We start from the raw sequence: 24,667 nt of genomic DNA, 5'->3' as shown, positions 1-24,667 counted from the left end.
AATTTGGAAAACGACACGGTCTGCTTATCGCGTTACCGTTCTATGGTAAAACAGTTCTTGTTCTGTTCAAATAACAACGCGATGCCTGAAAGCTGTACATGTAAAAAAGAAAAAAAGCTTCACGCGGGAAACTTAATCCACAGCAACCGATCGAGAATACCGAAAATCGAGTCTCTAGGATATTTTCTCCGTGTGCAGACTTTTTTTTTTCCGATCTCTTTCATTTTTTCATTCCTTTCATCTTCTTTTTTTTCCCGTTTTATTTTCTTTCTCGTTTCTGAATCTTTAATTTCGACACATTTTTTTCTTTTTTTTTTTCCTTTTTTTTTTCTTTTTTTTTTTTTTTTTGGTTTGTACTTCACAATAGTCTGTACGTAAAACGGAGCCTCTTTCGATCTTCGGCTGTAGGGTGAATGGTGATTTGGTGGTGGCAAGGGTACACACAGAGGATAAACACTAGACAAAATACACGAATCCCCCGAAATGCGCTCGCTGCCGCGCCAATGCGTCGGCCAGCACGCGTCCCGAGCAAATCTTCATCAGTGTTGAACAAAGGATGCTGACCGTGAACGCGCCAGACTAGACTTTCTCGGTCTATGCTTTTATTCACTTAGCGAGTTACCAACGTAACGTATTGCCATTGTTTAATTCTGTACGTATCCTAAGATAAAATTGAACGAATATATTGCTCGTAATCAAAATAATTTTCCCACTTTAGAGGTTATGTTGCACATTCTTTTGGACAAGTAAATTAATCGGAATAATATAATATTAATCGATTATGTGAAATTTAAGCAATTTTTATCAAACGTAGCGATTGAAATAACGCTTGATTAAAATTCTTTCGCATAATTAATGTTACTTAATAAATTTATTAATAATAAAATTTCTTAAGTCTCTTTAATGAACAAGTATATATCTCACTTAATATTTCGTTCAATGCTTTGTTAAAAATATTATAATATTCGAAAAAAAGACGTCATCGACCTCGATTCTCCGAAACAGAAGATTTCCAAAGTGCGATTATTTGCGAAGAAACTTTTGCAAATTCACAACACGGGACAAGATCTATCGCGTGATACGGAATTGCAAGTTAATTAATATCAGATGTTGCACGCGAGGAAAGCACCTTTGATCGACAATGTTTCCGAGATGATCATTGACGCATTCGGTATTCGGGGGAGGGAGGGGGTGAAACACGAGGAATAGGATGGTCAGAGGGTTGGCAGGGTTGTCACCCACCGGGGGCTCTCTTGATAATTCAGCTGTCACGGATACACCCGATTGTTTGGCATGGCTATACAAGTGAATCAAATTGAATCTTTTCTTTTTCTTTCTTTCTTTCTTTCTTTCTTTTTTTTTCCAACACTTTCTTCGTCACTGAAAAATCGCTCACGATGGGGAAAACGTTTGTTTGAATGAAAGGAAAATCAAAATTTAAGAAAAGAATTCTTTTAAATCACATATTTTTTTTCTATTTTATAATATTTTTTACGATGTAATATTTATTAAAAAAAAAAAAAAAATAGAACAATGATTAATAACAAATATTTCAAACTGGAAATACAAACAAATTCAACAATCAAGATATTATTTTTTAATTATTTAATCGTATAATAATTCGTGAAATATTTAACGAATCTGAATAATGTAAACGATTTAATAATTTGATCGATAAAAGATAGATCGATATCTGTAAAAATTGTGTTACGAAGAATTTTTCAACGATATCCCCATCGTGAAGCTTCGAAAAAATGGACCATGTAAATAAAACTCTTGAGCGGAATCATCGTCCGTGTGTGTTCAAACACGTTTCTCGAATGATGCGATGTGCTTCTCTCACATTTTGTTTTTTTTTCTATATGTATGTAACACACACTGCACATGTGTGTATACATATATTTCTCGAGCTATTTTATGTGAAACACATCACGTACGTGCCATACGGACAAACAAACAAAAAAAAAAAAATATCCCTTTTTGAATGAAATCAATGATTTGCGCAGTTCTCGTGGATGATAAAAACGAGGAAAGTAACAGCCGCGTAATATGTAAAACGCATTCGAAAATTGTGAAAGGCCAGAAACTATGTCACGCAGCTATGCTATATGTTTCTCTTTCTATATGTTTTTCCTTTTTTCCTTCTATTTTTATCTTTTCGTTAAATCAACGATAACGTGTATCGATGATCATCGAACGAGCCAGTCGTTGTTGCGATTAAAAATTAATATTTTTCGAATATTTGTTCAAATTTAACAAATTTTGAAAATTATAAAATTTTAACAGTGGCGATTCAATTCAGATTCAATTTTAGCTTTAATTCAAAAATTGTGTAAAAATAGTAATTCTTTTTTTTAAGATCTCAATGCTAAAGAAATTAATTTTTCCAATAATTACAAAGATAAATCTTTTCTATAATAAGTCTAATTACATATAATTTTTTTATCGAAACGAAACCTTGAAGATTCCTTTCCCTCGAATAAAATCTTTTCTTAATTTCCAGAATCTGTGATACATTCAAGTCTTCTCTTTCATAACCAATATAATTAGTAATCTTTCCATTCAATCGGTTGATAAAATAGATTTTTCTCGAAGATAATGAAGAAAAATTTCAATTTACCGATAGAGCAACGACTCGCTCGCTCGCACGCCTAAACGCAATTATCCTGTTAGACATCGTAAAAATAAAGTATATATACAACTAAGCGTTCATCTATAAATATTATAATGATTTGATTTGAATGTGAAAACCGTATGAGAAGAATTGATCGATCTTACCTTTCGGTGTACTCGTTCATATGAGCGTAGCTTTGTACGCTGTTCTCCTCAACGAGGAATTTCACGCGCTGGTAAAAGGACGCAGTCACGCTGGGCGGTTGTTTACGCAGAAGGACGTCCACAGGATTATTACTAGTAAGGCACATGATATGCTCTGCGCAAGCTGCGTGCGAGCAACACTCGCTGTCAGAACAGTCCATCATGCCATCTGAGAAACAGTGCTTTTTTGATCAATTTGTTCACTGAATGAAACGCAATTATAAAAATTATAAACTTCGTTTTGACGTTAATTTTTGATAAATTCAATTTTCTATATAAACCTCCTTTGAAATTGAAAAGAAGAGAATTTAACTTAACTTTGCTGAAATTTTTTAAAAATTTAATGGAATTTTTTATAAATTTTGTATACAAATAGGAAAAATATTGATATAAAAATTAAATACTTGATGCAATAATAATATATTCCTTTCGTTCCTTTTGATTTTCAATATATTTTACTCACCCTGATCATTATCAATAAAGTCATTACATTCCATTTCCAATCGTATGCTACAATCCCTGCCTGCCCAACCGGTTGAACACTCGCAACTATATTCGCCATCTTGCAGAGTGCACAGTCCGTGCCGGCTGCATCCGTTCTCGCATCCAGCTGTCAAGAGAATGTTTTAATTGAAGATATCGGGGCAACGATCGAAGTTAATTGAAAACCGATACTACCTATTCGAGAAATAAACGATACACGTGATTTCGTGATAGAATGTATACATATATATATATATCTATCGATTCGGAAAAAATTACATTTCTATTGAAACGATTCTCGATTAAAATACCATCATCGATTTGTAATAAATACTTTGAGCTCAAACTTAAATGAAACTTGAAAATATTTTAATCAAAATTTTAAAACTATTTTAGTTTTGATATTTTAATATAGGTTATATATAATATAGTTTTATATTACATAGTTATATAGTTATATTATAATATAGGTTATATCTTTTTAGATGCACATGTTTTTTTTTTTTTTTTAAATAAGACACAAAAATAAAAATATATTTGTAGAATATACGAATAAGAGTAAATGTTTAAATTTTAAATAATTGATTAATTTTTGGCTGATTATAGTCTCGTATTTCTTTGCCTGAAATAGTGTTGAATCCTTCTACTTATTTTAGTCTCATTACAATTATATTTAATTTATATTTCAGACATAATAAAATTAATAAAACAACGATTATTTAAAGCTTTAATTTTAAGAAGACTCCATAATTTATAGGATCAAGTAATCATAATGATAAATTTAGATGTCCATTATGGATATCATTAATATTAATTTACTTACGCAGCGTGCAATGTCGTCCGTTCCATCCTTGACTGCACACGCAAGTTCCATTCTTGCACTGGCCATGTTCCGCGCATCGTGGATCGCACGGTTTCTGATCACATTTCGTGCCGGTCCAATCATCGTTGCACCTAAAACCCATATTTTCCTCAACCATTGAAAATCTAATTCCAATTCTCCCGTAATAATTACAATAAAATTTTAATCAAACATTTCGAAAATAAATCCTCGTTAAACTTCGATTAATCTTAAGATTAAATCTTCAATCTTAGAGATCTTTTTTAAGATTTGAAGATATCGTCTCAAGATCGCGTTTCCAGATTCTTTCAACGACGTTTTATATATACGTCCTTTCCTTTCCACTCCCTCAAGAAATCAGAATCCAGTTTCAAGAGATTGCAACGCGCGATTCAAGATAATATTCCGAAAGTGTCGTGGACAATCCCTATTGGGAGGGATGCACTCAGCTTTATCTCCCAAATGCAAAATTGATTCCCTCCGCGTGGAATCCTTGAGAAGGAAGAAGGGGAAAGGACACGGGTTCCGCCAAGTTCCGAACTCGTCATCCGCGGTGGGAACTTTTTGCGCTTGCAGACGCTCCTTCTGGGGGTGCGGAGGGGAGGGGAGAGAGGCGCCAGCTTTAGAATATGAGAAAAGAGATCCTCTTTCGCGTCCTTGATTCTGACAAAGGGAAGGGAAGGTGGGAAGGGAGGACGGTCCTCCCCGAGTAGTGATAAGTTGGCGGCCACCCCTAAGACAGAGCCTTTTTCTCGCAATTTTTCACCTCCTTAGCCTCCGACTTTTCGTGCCTCCGATCTCGCCGGCAATTTACTCATTTTTAGCCCCTGCACTCCAAGCGCCACCCCTCCCCTCCCCTGCTTACGATTCCGCCACTTTCGAATTTTACCCCTCTTTTTATTTTATCCCTTCTTACGCAACGTCTCTTATTTATTCTCAACTTAATTTCAATTTAACTCGTAATTTAATATTATGCCCTTTTTTTAATACTTAATAACTTATAGAGTTAAGATGTTTTTCAATTTTCTTTTTTTTTTTTTGTTAAAATATTATCTTGATTAAACTCTGTGTATAATTTAGATACAATTTATTTTCAATTCAAGAAATATCTCTCTCTCTAATATAGCAGATTGAGAAACGAGGTTAAGAGGAAGGACTACACGCGTCACTTTTCCTACTGAATACGTACGCGTCCGGATAATTAAATTTAAATTCGCGAAGGACGATAGCACGCCGCATGCGACAGTGAATGCAATGCAGAACGCGTACTAACTTGCAAAGACCCTGTTCGCAGGTACCGTGTGGCCCGCAATCGAGGCCACAGCTTGGTTGTGAACAATCGACACCGGTCCAGTGTCCCTCGCAGACGCAGCTTCCGGATTCGAGATCGTACGTGCCGTGGTCAGAGCAACGGGGTAGGCATTGGTACACCTGCTGATCGACCTGGTTGCACCTTTCACCCTGCCAGCCTGCTTTGCAATAGCATTTACCGGCAACGCATGCGCCGTGGCCACTGCAGTTCGGATCAGGACAATCAGCTGCAATTTATCGTTAATTATCGTTTGTTGTTTGTTGTTTGCTTTTTGCAGTGTGTTGTTTATAAAAAAAAAAAATATGTTGGCAAGATTAATCGTTATTGTTCCATAAAAATCTAGACTTCTTAATCTAACCTAACCTAACATAATCTAACCTAGCCTAGCCTAATCTAACCTAATATTATCAACAAGCACTAGTCATTGTCATTATTATTGACAAATTTCAAAAATATATTCCTTTTTTTCAGTTTATTGTGCTTAATTTCAGAATAATTTAACATAACCTAATATTATCGACAAGCACTCATCGTCATTATTATTGTCAAACTTCGAAAATATATTTCTTTTTTTCAGTTATATGAATTATCTAAATATATAAAATATTTAATCTAAATTATTGTGCTCAATTTCAGGATAATCTAACATAACCTAATAATTTAATATTATTCACAAGAACTATTCATCGTCATTATTGACAAACTTCGAAAATATATTTCTTTTTCTCAGTTATACGAATTATCCAAATATATCAAATGTTTAATCTAGCCTAGACTATTGTGCTCAATTTCAGGAAAGTAGTACAAATAGTCTACACTTAGCTTTGTTTTGGAGCGTCTTTTGAGAGAAAGCCGCTAAAGGGGATGGGCATCGGCGATTGTGCCCTGGGCACCGACGAATGAGCTAACTTTTTAAATTATGGCATCGGAACAATTGCATTATTCCCGTGGATTCCAGCTGCCCCGGGGAAATTATGAAACTTAATTCCAAAGCGTCCCGGCAATGTGTCGTACGTTACCATTCACCTTATACACCACCGGGACCTGTTATACCAGCCATCTTTTGACAATATTTGACAACTCGTATGAAGTATAAAGTGAAAAAGTTCATATAAATGTACGATTTATGAACGAAATATTCACAGTTGTAAATATAATTCGCTTAAATATCACGTTACGTTTTCAAGTGACAAATTAGATTCGAATTTCTAGCCACCTAATCGTCAAACAAATGCATCCTCGGACCGCGATATCAATGGTAGACTTTAATGCGAAACGAATATCCCCCCATCGTTTGTCGAAGAATGATAGGGAAAGAGGCGTTACGACGAAATCGTGAGAATGTCAGAGACAAAGCGTCCCTTTTCCCGCGAATAATTTCCCCATTCGTTTCAACAACGTCATTTTTCCGTCCATGTTTCTGCGGAATAGGTCTGGCAAAGAACACTTGTGAGACGTTTAACTCAAATTTTATTTCTTCTTTTTAAACGTAGAATCATGGGACGAGTAGAAAAGATTTTAAGACACGTGCAATTTATAAATCGTTAAACGTAATCATAATTACATTAATTATAACTGTTATTATAATTTTTGATTCCAATTGTAACTATCGCACGCGAAAAAAAAAAAGAAAAAACACTTTCATATCGATCCTTCCAAAGTGCGATGATACTAAATCAAAAATAATGCCAAGACGCTCTTCGAAAGGATTAAAACAACCATTAAATAGTATGAAACTAATCGTCCACTTGAATTGCAGCGATGGTTGACCCATATGTAAATTCAACGAGGGAACGTGCATTAATTATAGGTTATACACAGAGACGTGCGGTATACGCTCGGCTGGCGTACGAGGGAACGTGCATTACTAATACCTTGAATCTGTCTGGTATAGTAAAGGGCAGGACGTACGGTTGAATTATGGTGAAATTAATGGCGGCGTGACAAATATGAAGAAACAACATCCGACGCAGAAATAGACGTTAGGAGGTAAACGTTCATCCGCGAGCTGTACGCGTTTCCACTGCTCATTTTTAATGGTAAAATATGGCGTGACACATTGCGCATGCGCGCACACACTTTAAGTACAATGTTGTCCTTAATGAACTCAAAAGTTGGATCTATCTGAGACGTTTTAAAGGCACATTTAAATTCCGTGTCCCGCGATATTCATTTTTTTCTCTGCTCCCTTTCCGTTCCTTCTCTTTTCCTTTATTATTTCTACGTACGTGTCACGAGAATAAGTAAAAATCTACTTTTTTTAAATTGTTCTTATCCTCTTGAGAAATAAAAAGTAACAGAAAATGAATACGAATTATCGAATACGATTACCTAACTCTTCCAATTATTATAGACAAGAAAAATCAATAAACTATATAAGATATAAAATAATTATAAAGATTCACGATATAAAATCTAATCTTTTTAATCACAAATCATGCATATATCCTGGATAATTTATGTTTTAGCAAAGTAATTTTCGTTCTGGACGGTTTTATCACTAGGAACGTTCTTAACCCAAGGGTAAGCGAGAAGCCGGTTAAACAATTGGTCTTAAGGGGTCGTTACTAGACGTCAAACGCAGACTTGGATCATTCGCCTAACTAAACTTCCCCGTTCTCCTTATTTCGTTTATCTTTACCCTCTTCTACGCAGCTAGAGTCGTTAGCATTTTTATTGAGCAATTCCATTATGAAATTAGAATATTTTTTTTCTTTTGTTATCTCGCATTTAACCTCTTTCTATGATATAATCACTTTAAATGTGACCACTACACTATCCGAATTCATATTTTTATATCTACATATTACATGAAAATAATAACTCGATTCGCACGATAAACTTGTTAAATGTATCTACATTGTGTAATAATTAGACATATTTTTAACTTACGTTCGTCGCAGAAACCACCTTTCCATCCAGGATTACATACACAAGACCCTCTAACGCACTGTCCGTGTTGATTGCAATCAGGAACTTGGCAGTCTCCTAATGGTATATCACATTCGGCACCTTTCCAGCCGTCTTCGCAATGGCACATACCGCCACCATATTGTCCGTGAGACGAGCACAGTACCGGGCACACGCTTTTACTGCAATCGGCTCCCTGAAAATTTTTATCGGTTCCTCTATTATCTTTTATTCTCCCTCTCTCTCTTTCTCTCTCTCCTCTTTCATAAATATGATCGACGAGCGACGTTAGCGACACCATTTCGCGATCTAATCGCTTCGATCAATGTGCAAGTAATTCTTTCAGAACCGTTACTCGAGAATAGTATTGATGGACGGAATTGAATCGTTTCAGATTCAATAATACAATTGTGTGTGTAAGATTTGTGGCACCGGATTTTAGAGATTCTGGTTCTGGAATGTTATTCTTCAAAATTATTGTCAGTTGATATTACAATATGGCGTTCTTAAATTATTTTTGAGGTTAAGTTGCATCTTTCGATTTTTACAACTAAACGCTTATGAATTTATCTTCAGAACGATAGAAACATGTAATTTAAAATAATATTAAAATCTTTTATTGTTGCTTACTAAGATAATTAATAAGTTGAATGAATTTCACATTTATTCTTTTAAAGCATTATATATTATATATATTATAATCGCAATAACAATTTATTATATTAATCTTAGAGTTTCGTAATCAATTAACGTAATATTAATGTGAATATGGCCATATGTTTATCTAGTTGAAGCGTATATATTTTAGCTATCCACTTGATCCTGATTAAAATGACCTTACCTTACCCGTTACGTAACGGGTATTTCACTTCATCAGTCGAGGACTAACAAGGGAAGTATATATATCGTATAGATGAACGGCTCAACATAAATTTTGCACGATCGAATATTGTACAGAAATGTATCAAATGTATGGACTACACTGTTTAAAATTTCGTAAAAAAAAACAGAAAAAATCAAATCTAGAATTAATATTTTAATGTATCAATATATTCCTATATTCTTAATTAAAATCGATCTTCAAAACTCCTCAACGTCTCAATCTTGCAAACTTAAGCCTTCCAAGAAACCCGAGAATACCTACGCACCTGATACCCATCGATACAGTCGCATTTTCCAAGATAACAGGATCCTCTTCCAGAACAGTCGTTCGGGCAGGTTGTCGATACACCCTCGGCTTCGGTCACGACCAGGGTGACCTTGTATGGCTGCAACTCATCGTTGTACACCGAAAGGAACCAACGTCCAGTATCCAGATACTGAAGCAAGCTAACGTTCACCATCATCGGTTCCACGATCGTTCTCTTGATCAGCACATGTTGGTACGGGCGGCTGTCACCAGATCGAGCCTCTGTCGCCGCCGTTTTCATGAAACTGACCGCCTCCGAACTGGTATCTCTTTTCAACCTGTGATCCACTCTACCACCTTTCACAAATTCCACAAAATCATACTGCGTGACACTTGGCGCGACATTTCGCCTCCCGTAGACGGCAAAGTTCGCGCCCCAGGGCAGAGTAAGATTCAGTCGGATGAAGGCAGGCTGCTTGTTCCGGAACTCAGTGTTCCAGAAATGGTAAGGCGGGATCATGGCCGAGTGAGCCACGTTGTACGCCTGGAGCTCGAGCACCGCCGGCCATTGCTGGGCTGATTGCTGAATCTGAGGATCGCTCTGTTGGTCCCCAGCGCTGTCCGACGCACTCGAGTGCTCCGCAGTGCTTGTCGGTAACGATTCTGCGCGAAGAGAAGAGAAATTCCATTATTTCTCCTATATTTGTAAATGTATATTTGTAATTCTAAGGGAAAGCATTGTTGATTTCAAATTCCAATATTTTATGGGCCAAAAGCTATTTCGATTTTTAAAATTCTATCTACGGTATTTGTTGGTATTCTCTTCAATTTCAATAATATCACGTTATACGTATTGTATTAAATTCTCCGTTAATTTTGACTCCGTTTGAGCTATTTAATAGCTCATAGTCTCGCGACAAATGCATACCAGTAATGTAACTCAACGAATGTAGGTATACATCGAAACCGATATTATTCTCGATGCGGCCATTGTATAGTTATGTACGAGACGGCCGATATCAGGACAGGGGAAGCCATTCGAACGCGGCAGACGTCTCCCAAAAGCAATTACCGCGAGACGTCGTACATTGGAGTATTTACATCATGTATAGTGGATGCAAATTGATACCGCCTGATATTTACCTTCGGTGGGTATTTGCGTTGATATCGGGTCGTGAACGTGCGCGTTCTCATGAGTGACAGCCTTCACGTCTTGGACCACCACGCATTTCGTGCTGTCTATCGGCCGCATCGAGCTCACTGCTGAAAAGAAAACAGAGTTTGCCCTTTAACCATAAACAGGAATATGTCAATAATGTCAAAGAGAGTCATTTCTGTTTCGGAATAAACAGATTCCTCTTTATATCATTTTCATGTCTATGGAATAATATTTTTGAAAAAATTATATTCATATATTTAATATACGAAGATGAAAAGTTTGTTTTTAAGAAACGTTTCCACATTTGTAAAATCCATTTGATCTTGCAAAGAATGGCATCAAGAATGACACTGAAAGAATTTCAACATTGCTCGACCACCGCAATATTATATCGCGTATAAGAAAGCTGTGGTACCATCGTTGGCCAGCTTTCTTTATAAATACAAGCGCACGTGTACAAAGAAGATACGTGTATATATTTTACGGTCTATACAACAAAAGTGCACGCAATCAACTTGTTATATTCTTAATGTAGGTGGCTACCACTTCAGACAAAATACCGCCGTAACGCGACTCTTTTATTGCACGAGGAATCAGGAACAAGGCTTTGGCCGAATGTACCGTGATGTCCTAATGGCTTCATAAATTTAAACAATCGCTTTCGAATTACACGGGACACTAGATATCCATGAGGCGACCTCTCTTAGTAACTTTTCAAGATGGCAATCCGAATGACAAAGACCGCGTCTTTGTTTCCGTTTATTTAATACGTATAGTCGATAATTGATGAGTAGACAAGGTAAAGTTTGTTCTTTGCGAATGGTGGAGTGTATCTTTGTATTGCGAAAGCAAATAGATTAAAAAGTCTGAACGCAATATTCAAATTATTCTTAAGATTATTTATGAGAACATAACCTAAACTTTAATCATTTAGTGAGTAAAAAAGTGATTTTTTTCTTTGCTATAAAAATAAGATTGCAAAAGTATGAAAGCATAATGCTTTTATAGGATTATAATATAACTATAAATCATATTTCTATTTACTATGTGTACTCGAATGGAAAAAAGCCCTAAACGTATAGAATATGTGATTTTTATTACAAAGATTGTATCGCGCATATTATGATTTTCTCTATAAATTCATATTATGCAATTTTTTATATATCATCATAGTTTATATACAGTAAATTCTTAAAAACAAATTCAATCATAATTCTAGTTAAACGATTGTCATTTGAATTTGCAATGATCATTAAAATACCAATATACTATATTTATGACAACTTTACAAATATAATTTCAACCAATATTATTTATGTACTCGATATTAATGGGATTGTAATAGAAGCAGAATACTTGAACACTTTCATGATGATTTATATATATACTCAATTTATACATGAACAAAAACATTAGCTTTAGATTGAAGAGGAAATAAATTTTAACAAAAGAGGTTAAAAGTACAGATATATAAGTGTTTTAACTATTATAATTTTTGCTTCTTTCAATTAAATAATATTTTTTTCCTATAATAAAAAATTAACGAGATATTCAAAATGCTCTAGATGATATTTATTACATCTTTCAGATAAGAAGAACATTAAATTTAAAATGATAATAGATCTCACAATAAAATCTTTATTCCCAACCAAGAATTATCATGACTAATATCTTTCTCTATTACTTTCAGTACAATGCATTGTCTAATAACATCTTGACTTATCAATGCCCTCAATTTGTGTTTTCAGCTGAATTCATACATTATCATAAAATAATTTGAGAAATAGAGAATCACATTTTGATTATTAATATTTCACCGTATATTCGTCTATTTCTCTCTCTTTTTTTTAAGCTTTTTTTTCATGTGTTTTGTTGCATTTCTTTGATTTATTGGACATCTCTTATTGCATGTGCAATAGTATCTCCGCACGGGAATCACGTGGTCGGCAGTAGTGAAAACCATCCAATCACATGCGAAGTCGTTGTCATACTGACAGAGATAGTAATTTATGTGCGGAGTAATATTTTCTTTTCCACGTCATCGAGCTGGATTCATGGGCCGGCAAATAGAATTCCCACGTGCATGACATTGTCGAGTTCCATTAGTGCATCGACGATTGATATGTATATTTGTCGGGATGATCTTTGATTGTGATGTGTTATTAACGGATATATCTATTTATATCGAGCTAAAAGTCGAGTTTTGTGGGTCACGTATTTTATTTTCACGATTATTTTTTTTTCATTTGATCGATATTATTTTATTTTAATTATCACAATTGAAACAATTAAAAAAAAAAAATACCAAAATAAAAAACAATTACTCTCTGTCAAAATTTTCTTTTAGACTCTCATCAATTTACCATCGATTCATCATTCTTCAGACAAAGGAAAAAGAATGAAAGAAAAATAAGATGAAAAACTCCAAAGAAGCAATTCCAATTACGATCATCGGCTATTTGATTCATTCAAATAGCGAGGGACAAATTACTGTCTCTTCCACGTGAAAAAGTATGCGTGCGATTTTTATATTTCGGTGATTTACACGCAACTGTACAAAAATAGACTAACTCTGGTTACAGATACTGTATGTATGCTACGAAATAACTGAAAAAGAAGGAGTGTCCTCACGAGATCGACGCTGCTCGTTACGTAACTATCGTTGGAAATTGAGTTGCAGTGAACTGTGAACTGACCTTATTTCGTTAGCATCAAGAGCAACCGTGGCGTCGTTTTCGTCCTCATTTCTCGTCGATCGTCAACCACCGTTTCTACGTGCATTACGTGTGTCACACGAGTTTCCCTTTTCTGTATACTGTTCTATGTTGCAACCATGTTGCCTAACCTCGAATTACGAATTCGAATTGCATTTCTTCTACATGTGTGTGTGTTCGGTGTGTTAAAATCCACACGTGTGGCGAATTTTATTGTAGGAAAGGTGAATTGAAATTCGCGATATCGAAACTCCAAATAAGTTGTTCGACTTTGAAGATGAGGTTTGGATTTCCCTGTGGGCAGTGTGAATAGTGGAAGTCGAAATTCATAACGTAAACACATACACACACATATACATATATACAAAAGAAAAGAATGCAATAACTTATCAAAGTTCAACTTATGGAAGAAATATCGCTTTTTAATGAACTTTTGTTATTTACTTTTTTTTTTATTTCAAGATAAATATAATAGGAAAGTTATATTTCCAATTTAATCAGAAATCGAAGTATTATATATTATATATATTCATTAATTTCTCATTAATTATCAAATAGTTTAAATATTCGTTAAAATTTTCGATATTTTTTTTATATCATTTTTATATCGCTTTTAAGAGATATAAAATACAAAGTTGCAAATTGCAAATGGCGTATTAAAAGAGAAACTCGACGAGATGACGGAGACAGTGAACTTTCATTATCAAAATCGCCGGAAATTTGAAATGGGTTGAAGGATGAAACACGTCCCCCTTCCTTCACCCCCCCTTCCCAGCCCATCCTGTTCTAGCACCTTGATTCACCCTTTGATTCGAGACAGGGGAAAGGTGAAGTCGGCTGAGAACGACAGGCAACTCGATCGACGAGAGCAAAGGAACAACTTTTTCAATTATATTCCCTCAGATCGATAGAGCGATTCATTCCCGAGAATGATTCCCGGATTATCGAAGGATTATCCGTTCACCCACGCCCACCTTGTGCTTCCGCTTTCTTTCCGCGGGTTTTAATGAAATGTTTACCATCGATCCGTCCATCGTTCCTTCTAATCCATTGATACTAATGTAATACCCCTTTTTACCAATATTTCAAATAAATCGTCCAGATCTTTCTTTCTAAAATTTCTTTCAGAAAGAAAGAGGAGATTCTTTTGAGAAATATATATATATATATATATATATTTTTTAGGAATTTTGAAGAAATTATTTATTTCAATAATTACTTTTACTCTCAGGATTTGAGTGATAAAAATCAGCAATTAGATATTTTTCTTTCAAATAATGGTTTGAGTTTTAGTTTGGTTTTTCTAGAGACAAAATAGCTATTTTTAATTATTTTTAGAGTTTGTCTTAACTAATATGATGTACAATACGTAAAACGTGTATTATATATTATTTTTAAGAATAAATAATCAATAAAAATATGATATCAAAAAGGAGGAAGAGAGAAGCGTTCTTTGAATATATTAAAATCTTGTTGCAAGATCATTTTTCTTCAAAAGGTGTGCTTCCATCGCGTTTCTTTCTAGCCAGTTTATGCACCGTCGTAACAATAACTTTAGAAACCCATGTAGAAATCAAAACATTCTAGTTCGATGGGAGGAGAAATGTAGGATTGCATGGAAGGATTCGTTTCCTCCTCGAATAACGTGTCTTCCATAAAACGGTTCGATTCCCTCTTCACAATTTCATGGAAAGAAGTGGGCGCAAAAATTCGTTCATGATTATTAATAGCCGATTCGAGTTATAGTGGCATCAACAACAAATACCTCGAATATGTTCAGAATAACGAGAGCAATATTCGAAGGTGGAAAAACCGGGTCTGTTTTATTCGATTGATCACTCTGCGTTTCTCTCTCTCTCTCTCTTTTTTTGTTCGTGTTTTTTGCGGAAATCACCGTACAAGAATTATTCGCAAAAACGATTCGCTTTATCAATTTAAACGATCTTTGCAAAATACGGTTTTTATAAATCAAAAAATATTCAAAAAATATAATTTCCTTTTCAAAGAGATAAATGAACCGAAGATGCAAAATTCATTTAAGAAAAAATCACTTTACAGTGAATTTTTCCTTCGTCCGGCAAGGAAAATCCGTCTGGAAGACCTAGGAGGAACGCGTGGAACAAGGGAGACGAGAATGGAGACAGGGGAAAAGGGAGGAAAAAGGAAGGCGTGGGTATGGAAGAGGGTAGTTTGGATGCAGTAGCAAACAGGCAGATTGGATTCCCGACTCGATTTACCGGAATGCAGAAATAACAGCTGGCGAGGTCTCCTCGAGGCCGATCCGGCTTTGCAATCTTCTCCTCTTTTCTTCCTTCCTGCTTTTCAGACACACGGGAGAAAGCGACATGGAGCGGACAGAAGATAGAGGGGGAAGAATGCAGACGCCGGATTCGAGGGACAGTTCAGTAAAGGTGAACTGAAGAATGTTTTATACACAGGATGGATTCACATAACTGGACCATCCTGAATAACATTTAAGGCATGTGTCCCGGCCAAAATTGTTTCGTACTGTTATTTTTATCGTTGCGCGGAGTTTATTGTATAAAGAAAATTTAAGATTTAAGAAAATCTAGTGAGGATAAATTTGAACGTTAACGGAGTTCCAAGAGTTAACCAAACCGTACGAAAGTGGATAAGCATGGCGATGTTCGGACAAGTCGTTGTAAGTAGAAACATCGGTCGATGATCGGCCACGTTTATAGTTAACTTACAACCTATATTCTGTAAATTGTTATAATTCCAATAATAATATAATATTCCAATAATAATTTTGCCTATATGAAAATCGTAATTCTATACTTCTTTTTTATTTATACAAAAAATTATCTCAAATAAGTCTCGATCGATCAAGTCTTGTAAGTAGAAATAACCGACATTCGTCAGACACGTCATTATATAAAAAGTACTTTACTTTCTTCCACGATACATCACTTTCTTAATTATTTTTCACTTTTCATTCGATCTTTTAATAATATCTTTTAGATTTTATCGATTCTCAATATCTCAGAATCATCAGTATCTCGGAATATCTATACCTACAATACACGTCGAGAGAACAATATGATCCATCTCTAACTTTGCTTCCTTCCTTTCTTTCACTCTAAATTCCCTTTATTCCATCTGCTTTCGAAAAGATAAACCGTAATTCCAGGATAAAAAGGGACCTTGACCGCCGAAGCTTTGGATTCAGGGATTTGTCGAGTCGAACCAAATGCAAAAACGCAATTCCGTCAGTATACTGTATCACCGCTAGGAGGAGCTAGTGTTTCGCGCAGATAACGAACGGCGTTAATTTCTCTAATCGGTTCCCTTCCCGCCTTCGTCGCCCCTTTCTTTCGACCGACGATGCAATTTTCGTGTAACAGCGTCGGCTAAGCTACTCTCTTCCCTGGACTCTTACCACTACTGCCCTCTGCTGTTCTTTGATCTCACGTTTCTTACTCTCGCCGTCTCGACTACCGCGTGGAATAGTTAATCAACGAGCGAGCTGGGAGGAACGTGGGTCGAAAGTTGTGAAAGTTTTATTGCAGAGTGGCTTGCGAGCTGGCTTTTAAGTGTTACTGGCGCATGTTGGTAGGTCAGTTTTAAGTATGTGGCTTTTGGAACGCGAGTAGTTAAGGAGGAAAGTGGTCTGGTGGAGATTCAGTTTATAAAATTTATATGCTTTTATATTAGCTTATTAAAAGTAAATAAATCGAAATATTGTTGGGTTTATACAGAGGAGAAAGTTAGAAATTTTATAAAATATATACGAGTACAAAGAGAAATTTAGAAATATGGAGCATATTTTTAAGATCCATCAAACTTCAAACTTGTTTCAAACTGTTTGCTACAAAATCTCCAATAAACACGATTATCAAGAGGCAAAAATACGATCGTAACTACGCATAAAATACGATCTACATTTCACCACGGTAAAGAAGAAACGTTTCCTCCCATTTAAAGTTAATGCCTATCGCGGGATAGAGGGATTTTCTTTGAATCGACCTCATAAGCTCTCGAGGATCCTAAATTTATCGCCAGTAAAACCTGATACGAATCGTCTACGTTTCAAAGTCGCGACTATGATATCAAGGATCTTATTAACTTGTTAAAAAAAAAAATATCACTAAATATATAATCTGCAATACATATTTCATATTTCAATTTTCAATCAAATTCGATTGCCATTAAAATACAATATATTATATATTTCATAACCTCTTTTCACTAAATTTATTATTGTATAAATGATAAATAAATCTCCCCTTTAATAATGTTTGAACAAAAATTTTTGGTCTCCCAATTTTCCCGTGAGTGTCAAAATCAAGCCGATATCTCCTTTCATTTCTCGTACGATCGATTCTCGCGTGACCGTTCAGGCTCGCCCTTTACGCTCTCCCCAACGAACACCGAGTCATAGAGAGAGAGAGAGAGAGAGAGAGAGAGAGAGAGAGAGAGAGAGAGAGAGAGAGAGAGAGAGAGAGAGAGAGAGAGAGAGAGAGAGAGAGAGAGAGAGAGAGAGAGAGAGAGAGAGAGAGAGAGAGAGCATAATGTTTCTCGAGGCTGATCATTATTGGCCGGAAACGCGGCCACGCTGTCGAAGCGCTTCCTCGCCATCGGTCGGCAATATTTTCACCTCTCCCCCAACCGGATGAAGGCAACCGCCGCTTGCTACTAAATGAACCATTGCGCTAGTAACGTTTACTACGCGGTTCCGCGCGCTTCCTATCGAAGATCCGGACTTCCGTCGTTAAACGGTATTTAATTTGCTGATATACTGGGCCACGAGGAGGAGGACATCTATGTTCTCTAGCTAGATCTCTAACTTCCCTTTTAGACCGCTGGATGTCACTTTCTCCGCGCAAAGCAACTTTCTATCTTCTATCTAGACACTTTGATGAATACTTGCTAAAGAACGAAGATTATGCGTTTGTAAATATATAGGTACGTGTTTCATAACTGATAGATTTTAATTGAAACTTTTTTTGCACTTTTGAGGATAAAAAAAGGAATTAGAAAAGGAATCTTTTTCGTTTTGACCAAAATTTCTGATGGATATAATGAAACGATAAATGAAACGCCTGGAAGATACGAGGTTAAAATTTTGACAGGAATATAGGAAAATAAATAAAGGAAAGAAATGAAAGTGTTTGATTTCCAGCGACTAATAGTTGGATTTTGATTAAAAAATTTCGTTAGAAAGCAGTAGCTCTTTTATTGAAATATTATGTTTAAAAAGAGAGGCAAGAAAAATCTAATAAATATATTTCACGGCGAATGGGGAAACGAAAGTGGCACAGTTAGAAAAGCAGGAAGCATGGCGAAAAATTTCGATCCCCATGCGTGTTGGGTTAAACGGTACCCATACAAGTAATATGGGGGGAGCAGGTGAAATGCTAGATGAATTTTAATTTCAGCTCCATTACCGCTCGTTCATAAAACGCCATTGATGTCGTTGTTCAACAGTGCGTGCAAATTCGAGGAGGGAATATTTGCATCCTGATTGATCTTCATTGGAATAATAAACCATGAAATTTACCAATTCGAAGCCAGGAATATCGAATTTTTTTTTATACGAAGCGATGAATTCTACGATAAATTCAGAGAAATAAACAAGATGAGATGGATATCGAATTTTTTCCTTTATTTTCGATAATAAATAAAGATGCATAAAATACATACACACAGATCGGATAGATCGAATAAATTTTGACTAAAAAAAAAAAAAAAGAAAAAAACAACTCTATCTTCTTAATCATTAACATCATCAAACATACAGCATTATTAGAAACACATTATCCAAAAGACAATTTTCATCGTATCGAGATCAAATTGAAATCGGCGTTTCCGTTTGTAGGCAGATTATATATTTCGAGTTGGGGAAACTGAAGTCCAAGGAACTGAATTTCACGCGAGCATCTCGTCTCTTTAACCGGATCTGTAACTCGATAATGAGTTATTGTAGCATAAACTGTGGATTAACGGGCAGAACTGTGAGGGGAGGGGAGGTGCGGCGATAAATTTACGGAGACCGGCGTAAATAAGAGCCACCTAGTGGCTGATCGACGAACCTATTCGTATATAATGGATGAATTAACTGTATTTTGATTCCAGCGCACAGGCGGCCTTTTCAATCGCGGCCGTTTCCGCGTCACCGCGAACCGCATCAGCGAATTTCTGAACGCGTGCATACACGATTCGCCACAAACCAAATTCGAGTTCCACTAAATTTCTAAAAATCTATGATACTATGGTTATTGATGGAATGACGAATGCCTGTACTGCAATTTTACTATATTTGTTTTTTTTTTTTTTTTTTGGTTGGCCGATGTTTGAGGTTAGGTCAGTTCGTGATCGTGTATCGATGCGTGTAACGTCATATTCGGTTTATCGGTGATTCCGTGTTAACAGCGAGGAAAAAAAAAAGAAACGTACGAATATCGTCGATATATCGAATTACATCATACACTTTTATCTGTTACACCGCGTAATTTTTATCCCTTCCTTCGAATATAAGCCATTAATTGCAATTTTCAAGGTAAACGGATAAGAAAAAAAATAGAGAGAGAGAGAGAGAAGAGGAATGAGAAACGCTTCTTAAAATTCACGAAGTTTCCCTGTAAGCTTATTAGTTGATTGAATATTCTACCGTTATATTGCGTTTACTTACTGGCGAAGTAAGCCAGCATCGCTGTGAGCGCAACAGCGAGGAGGATCAGTGCAATCGAGAAACACTTCCAGGAGCATCTGTGCTGGCACCGTTTGTCGATGTGAAAACGTGACGGCGAATACGGTGAATAATGCGGCACCGCTGCAGCGCGAAGTGGAAATCCTGGCATTACCATGGCTTGACCTTGGGCGCCCACCGTGCCTGTACCACCATTCCCAGCGGCTGCCCCCAAACCGCCACCCAGAGAGCCGACTGTCACCTGCTGCTGCGGCGGAGGAAGCCTGTAACACGTAACGAAAACGAGAAACCGTTATTACCGATTAATTATTTACTTGAACTGTTTTATCGACGGAGGATTTTTTCCAACAAAATAAAACAAAATTATTATATTATATCCATTTGCCTAGATTACACGATGAGCAAGCTTTTTCAACTAGAGAGACGCATTAAAGGGGGATGTCAAACCTACGTCAAGGATTTTATTTTCATCATGGGCGATATTTATCTTGATCGGTATCGAGAGGGTACCTCTTCTGTCCAGGAAATCTTGTGAAAGAGGCAACAGGGATTCGATACAGGGTATTATGAACAAGTAACTTAACCAGGGTTTTATTCAACGTTTTGAAATGTCTGCGCGTACGTTTCTAGAATTCAGGATGATGGATAAGATGGGTATAAGAGAGATTTGTAAAAGTGGTCGTCGATTCGACGATTTATTACGTTTGTTCGAAGATTACAGATTGACGGAAATTAATTTTTTTATCCGGTCGAGTTCTCAACGGGTCAATATATTCACAATTCCACTTTTAATTGCAATTATTTTTGTACACAAAATTTAACGTATATTTAAGAAGAGATTTCGAATCGATTCGTATTTGAAACTAACTCGAAATTTTGTATCGCGTAAGAAGCGAATTAAAATATTCTGATATTCCGAGCGAATACGAAAATTCGACGGAAGAATAATGGCAAGGCAATGGTCGGATGAAAATCGAGCTAAGCGGCTGCACGAACTTAACAATACCACCCCGAAGCGCCAATATTGAATTTTCCGCTTAAGATTCAACCGAGCTTCCAACGATGGGCAGGTGTTGTAACAACGGGACGGAATTACGCGGCCTGAAAACGACGCAAATTGGGCCACGGCCTGCCGCTGGTCGCCCTCTTCGATCGAACAAAATGGCAAATGAATATTTAAACCTAGGACGAACAGATATAATTTTCGTAAAAGGCGAAAATTTTAGATATTTGAATATATAATTTTAATTCCCTTCGTTTTCACGAATCGTAAATGAGAAGAGGGGAGATTAGTATGATTAACTCAGTTTCGATCCTCATGATTCAACGAAAGAAAGAAAGATTTCAATAACACCTATCTGCCATGAGATGAAGCTTACGAAACTTGTTGCAAATATATTAAAAGAAATAACGAGGCGGATTTATGGAACGGAGATTTCAAAGGAATTTTCAACCATAAAGTTCGCTTTCCGCCGTTATATCATATTCTTTTTTTATCAATCTCGTCGAGACTCGAAAGGGAGGGATCATTAAGATGTTTCACGTTGCTCGTGTAACGTATTAGTTATTTAACAACGCTCGATAAACATCATAAATAATTGGAACTTCTTACCGAGCCTATAAACGTCTGCTCATATTTCTTTGTACCGGGAGGCAATCGGACGAAGGGAAAGCAAGGGATCGAAAGAAGGGAGAAGGAAAAAGGTACGAGCAACGTGAAGGTAAGAGAGAGCGAAAAACGGAGCGAGGAACGAAGGGAGAAGGGAGAAGAAAAGCGAAACATCACTGGCAGAGGGCCCGATGTCGGTGCTTTACCGACCGAGCCCGTCGGAAGAAACAAGCGAAAGAATAGAAGCGAGCGATAAATATTGCTTTTTCTTTTGGAGATCATTAAGTTGAGAACAGACGGCGGTAGAAAATTAATTTACTAAAAGTATCGGCGGATTCGGTCGCAAAAACGGGCCGGCGAAAGAACTTTAATGGCGAAATAATGGGGGTCTTAAAAGTTGGACGATAGCCAGTGACATCTTTATTCGATCTCTGAAATCGTCGTCTCGCCCGAAGACTTCCCTCTTTGTTACTCTTTCCCGGTGCGTCGCCGTTGTTTGTCTCCGCGAGTCGCGTGCAACTCATCGTGAAAAAATGCGCGGCTTAATGAACTTGATCGTGGCGCTTCTATCGAGTTATATTTCACCCGCTCTTCGTGTCCTTGGTCAACGAACTTTTTCTCGTTTTTGAAAACGATATGATATTATTAGTAACGAGATCGCGAATACACGTTGGATATCCATATTTTTTTCTACGCTCGTATATGAATTGAAAAAGGAACGTATAATGAAGATCCCATTTTTTGATAATGATATTTTTAAACGAGTATATTCGTTTCATGCGACAAAATATTTCTGGCTTTCGTTAACTTTGTTACGGACTGCTGATGGAAAATTCTTGTACATGTATAACGCATATACATTTGATACGATAATAACAAAGGGAACTTTGACGAAGCAAGTTGCACTTCATTGTTTCGTCGAAAGTTAATTGCATACGTTTGTTATAGAACCAAGTTGAACGATTATATAATGAATAACGAATGATAATGCCATATTATCGTACTATTCGATACTATGGTACAACTGTGGTCGTACTTCATTTACTATCCTTGTCTAATCAATAAACATAACCTCTTTTCTTAGCTACCACGACAAAACGTACAATATATATTCATAAATGGTGAGTAGATAATTACGATTACTGTAGATCCTAGATATTAAATGGTTAATATAATTACTGTAACGTTGACGAAAATGACACAAATGGTTTAACGCAATGTTTTAAACGGTTTAAATGAAAAGCGAGTTTGGCACTCTTCCTCTTTTCACCGTTTCAGTCGTGTAGTTGTCGCCGTGATTGAATAAAGCAAAGGGCCATGTTTCCAGCTCGAACGTTTAATTGTGATCGGAAACGCAATTCCGTAACGCGCAGCACTAATCAACACCCGCGGCGCGAATAAAGCTTTAATGAGATTGCGAGTGTAGTGAGGAGGAGGGAGCGGAGGCGGAGACAGACAAGGGTGGCGAATTTTCTTCCGACGGTGACAAATAAATACAGCTTAGGTTAAGAACCTTCAGACAGCCGTACAGCCGTTTCACTACGGACAACCAGATTCCTGATTGCACGTAACGGACAAATGAAGCGAGGGGAGGGGGGAGGGAGAGTAGCTGAAAACAAGATGAACGACTGCAGTGGAAGAGAAGGAATGGAGTGGAAACGAGAACGAGAGGGGAAAAACATGGCGGAAGAACGAAGTAAGCAGCAATTCGGCGCGTTAACACCGTGGCCCCCTCTTCAACCCGAGTTAATCCATTTGCGCGAGTAAATCAGTTGACAGAAATTAGGTTATATTTCCTAATCGATACGATGGATCAGATTATCCCATGGTACGTTCGCCGGATTCTTTGTCTTTATAGATAATTTTACATTTGCGTTTCATAACCTATAATAGTTTCAATGTAAGAACAATGAGATTTCTGGAACGGTTATTAACAAGAATAAAATATCGAATTTTTGAGAAAATTCAAGATAAAATTTTTGTACAGATATAATTTTATAACTTGCGATGAAAATTATTAAAAAAGAAAAAGAAAAAAGGCAGGAAATTATTTAAAATTCAGGGAATAAAACTGGCAAGCGTCGCATAGGGGAAATTTCTACGGTTCGCTCGAACAAAATTCCCTAGCCATTACAATCCCTCGTGATGGTGATAAAATTTCTGCCATTGCCACAATGTTTCCCATCCCACTATTTCTCCAATATTCTAATTCGAGACACGTTCAACGTTTTAGGATACAACGTTCCAAAGCTTGCACATCCGCATTTCATCTACCTTCGCGTCTCCTATATGTGTTGCCAACCGTTCAATGTTCACGTTGGCACACTTGCGCGCGCGTCTACGACACCTACACCGATTAAGGGAATTGACCAGCTATCTGATATATTGGAAGTTAAAAGGGTAATTGCGCGTGGCGTTACTGTCACATATTGAGTCGAGTGTTGTCTGAGTGGAAGATTGGAGCGGGCCCGAGGATAGGGACGAGCGTGTGATCCAATTATGATGTAACGAACGCGTCATTACTCGGAACACGCTCGACAACGAGGCGCATAAGCTTCGAATTGTGGTCAGGCATCAAACGTTCTTTTCTTTGTGGAGACCCGATCACTTCGTTATGACTCGTCCCCTCACCGTTGTCTCGACGATTAAGAGCGAGGTGAGAAGGCTAAGAAAGATAAAAAGAAAAAAAAATATACGTTTCGAAGAAAAGCAGTTATAGTTGACCTTTTAAGAATAAAGTCATACGAATAATTTGTCATTTTTTTTTCCTCTCATACGCAATTTTAAATTGTTCCATCGAAATCATTGTATACAGATATTTGTTATTTATTTAAAAGAAAAACATTAAACTATTTATTATAACAGTATTGAAACGATTATTGATTATGAAATTATGATATTATGAAGCACGATTCGACAAGTTAAATGGGTGTATAATATATAATTGTCTTAACGATATATCAAATATTTGCTGTCGAGTTGGTGAGAGGGAGAAGAAGAGATACGCTGGTTTATTCATTGCG

General features: G+C 36.5%; 1 protein-coding gene across 7 annotated transcripts in view; it reads right to left on the bottom strand.

The window, feature by feature from the left end:
- LOC411155 (teneurin-a) overlaps positions 1-24,667 on the bottom strand; it is a 658,614-nt gene that overhangs the window by 18,945 nt on the left and 615,002 nt on the right. For 6 of the 7 annotated variants that reach the window (XM_006569977.3, XM_006569975.3, XM_006569979.3 and 3 more), the window contains 8 exons: positions 20,018-20,298; positions 10,636-10,755; positions 9,512-10,155; positions 8,346-8,559; positions 5,415-5,679; positions 4,124-4,254; positions 3,281-3,427; positions 2,779-2,986 (listed from right to left, as the gene is read on the bottom strand). In XM_006569977.3, the coding sequence (XP_006570040.2) occupies positions 2,779-2,986; positions 3,281-3,427; positions 4,124-4,254; positions 5,415-5,679; positions 8,346-8,559; positions 9,512-10,155; positions 10,636-10,755; positions 20,018-20,298 (2,010 nt within the window). The remainder of the gene's footprint in view (positions 1-2,778; positions 2,987-3,280; positions 3,428-4,123; positions 4,255-5,414; positions 5,680-8,345; positions 8,560-9,511; positions 10,156-10,635; positions 10,756-20,017; positions 20,299-24,667) is intronic. The other variant, XM_006569976.3, reaches the window with a different exon arrangement.

Source organism: Apis mellifera, linkage group LG6 (assembly GCF_003254395.2).
Source record: "Apis mellifera strain DH4 linkage group LG6, Amel_HAv3.1, whole genome shotgun sequence".
Taxonomy (NCBI): domain Eukaryota; kingdom Metazoa; phylum Arthropoda; class Insecta; order Hymenoptera; family Apidae; genus Apis; species Apis mellifera.
Note: the sequence above shows the minus strand (reverse complement) of the source record. Positions and strands in the feature narration are given on the sequence as shown.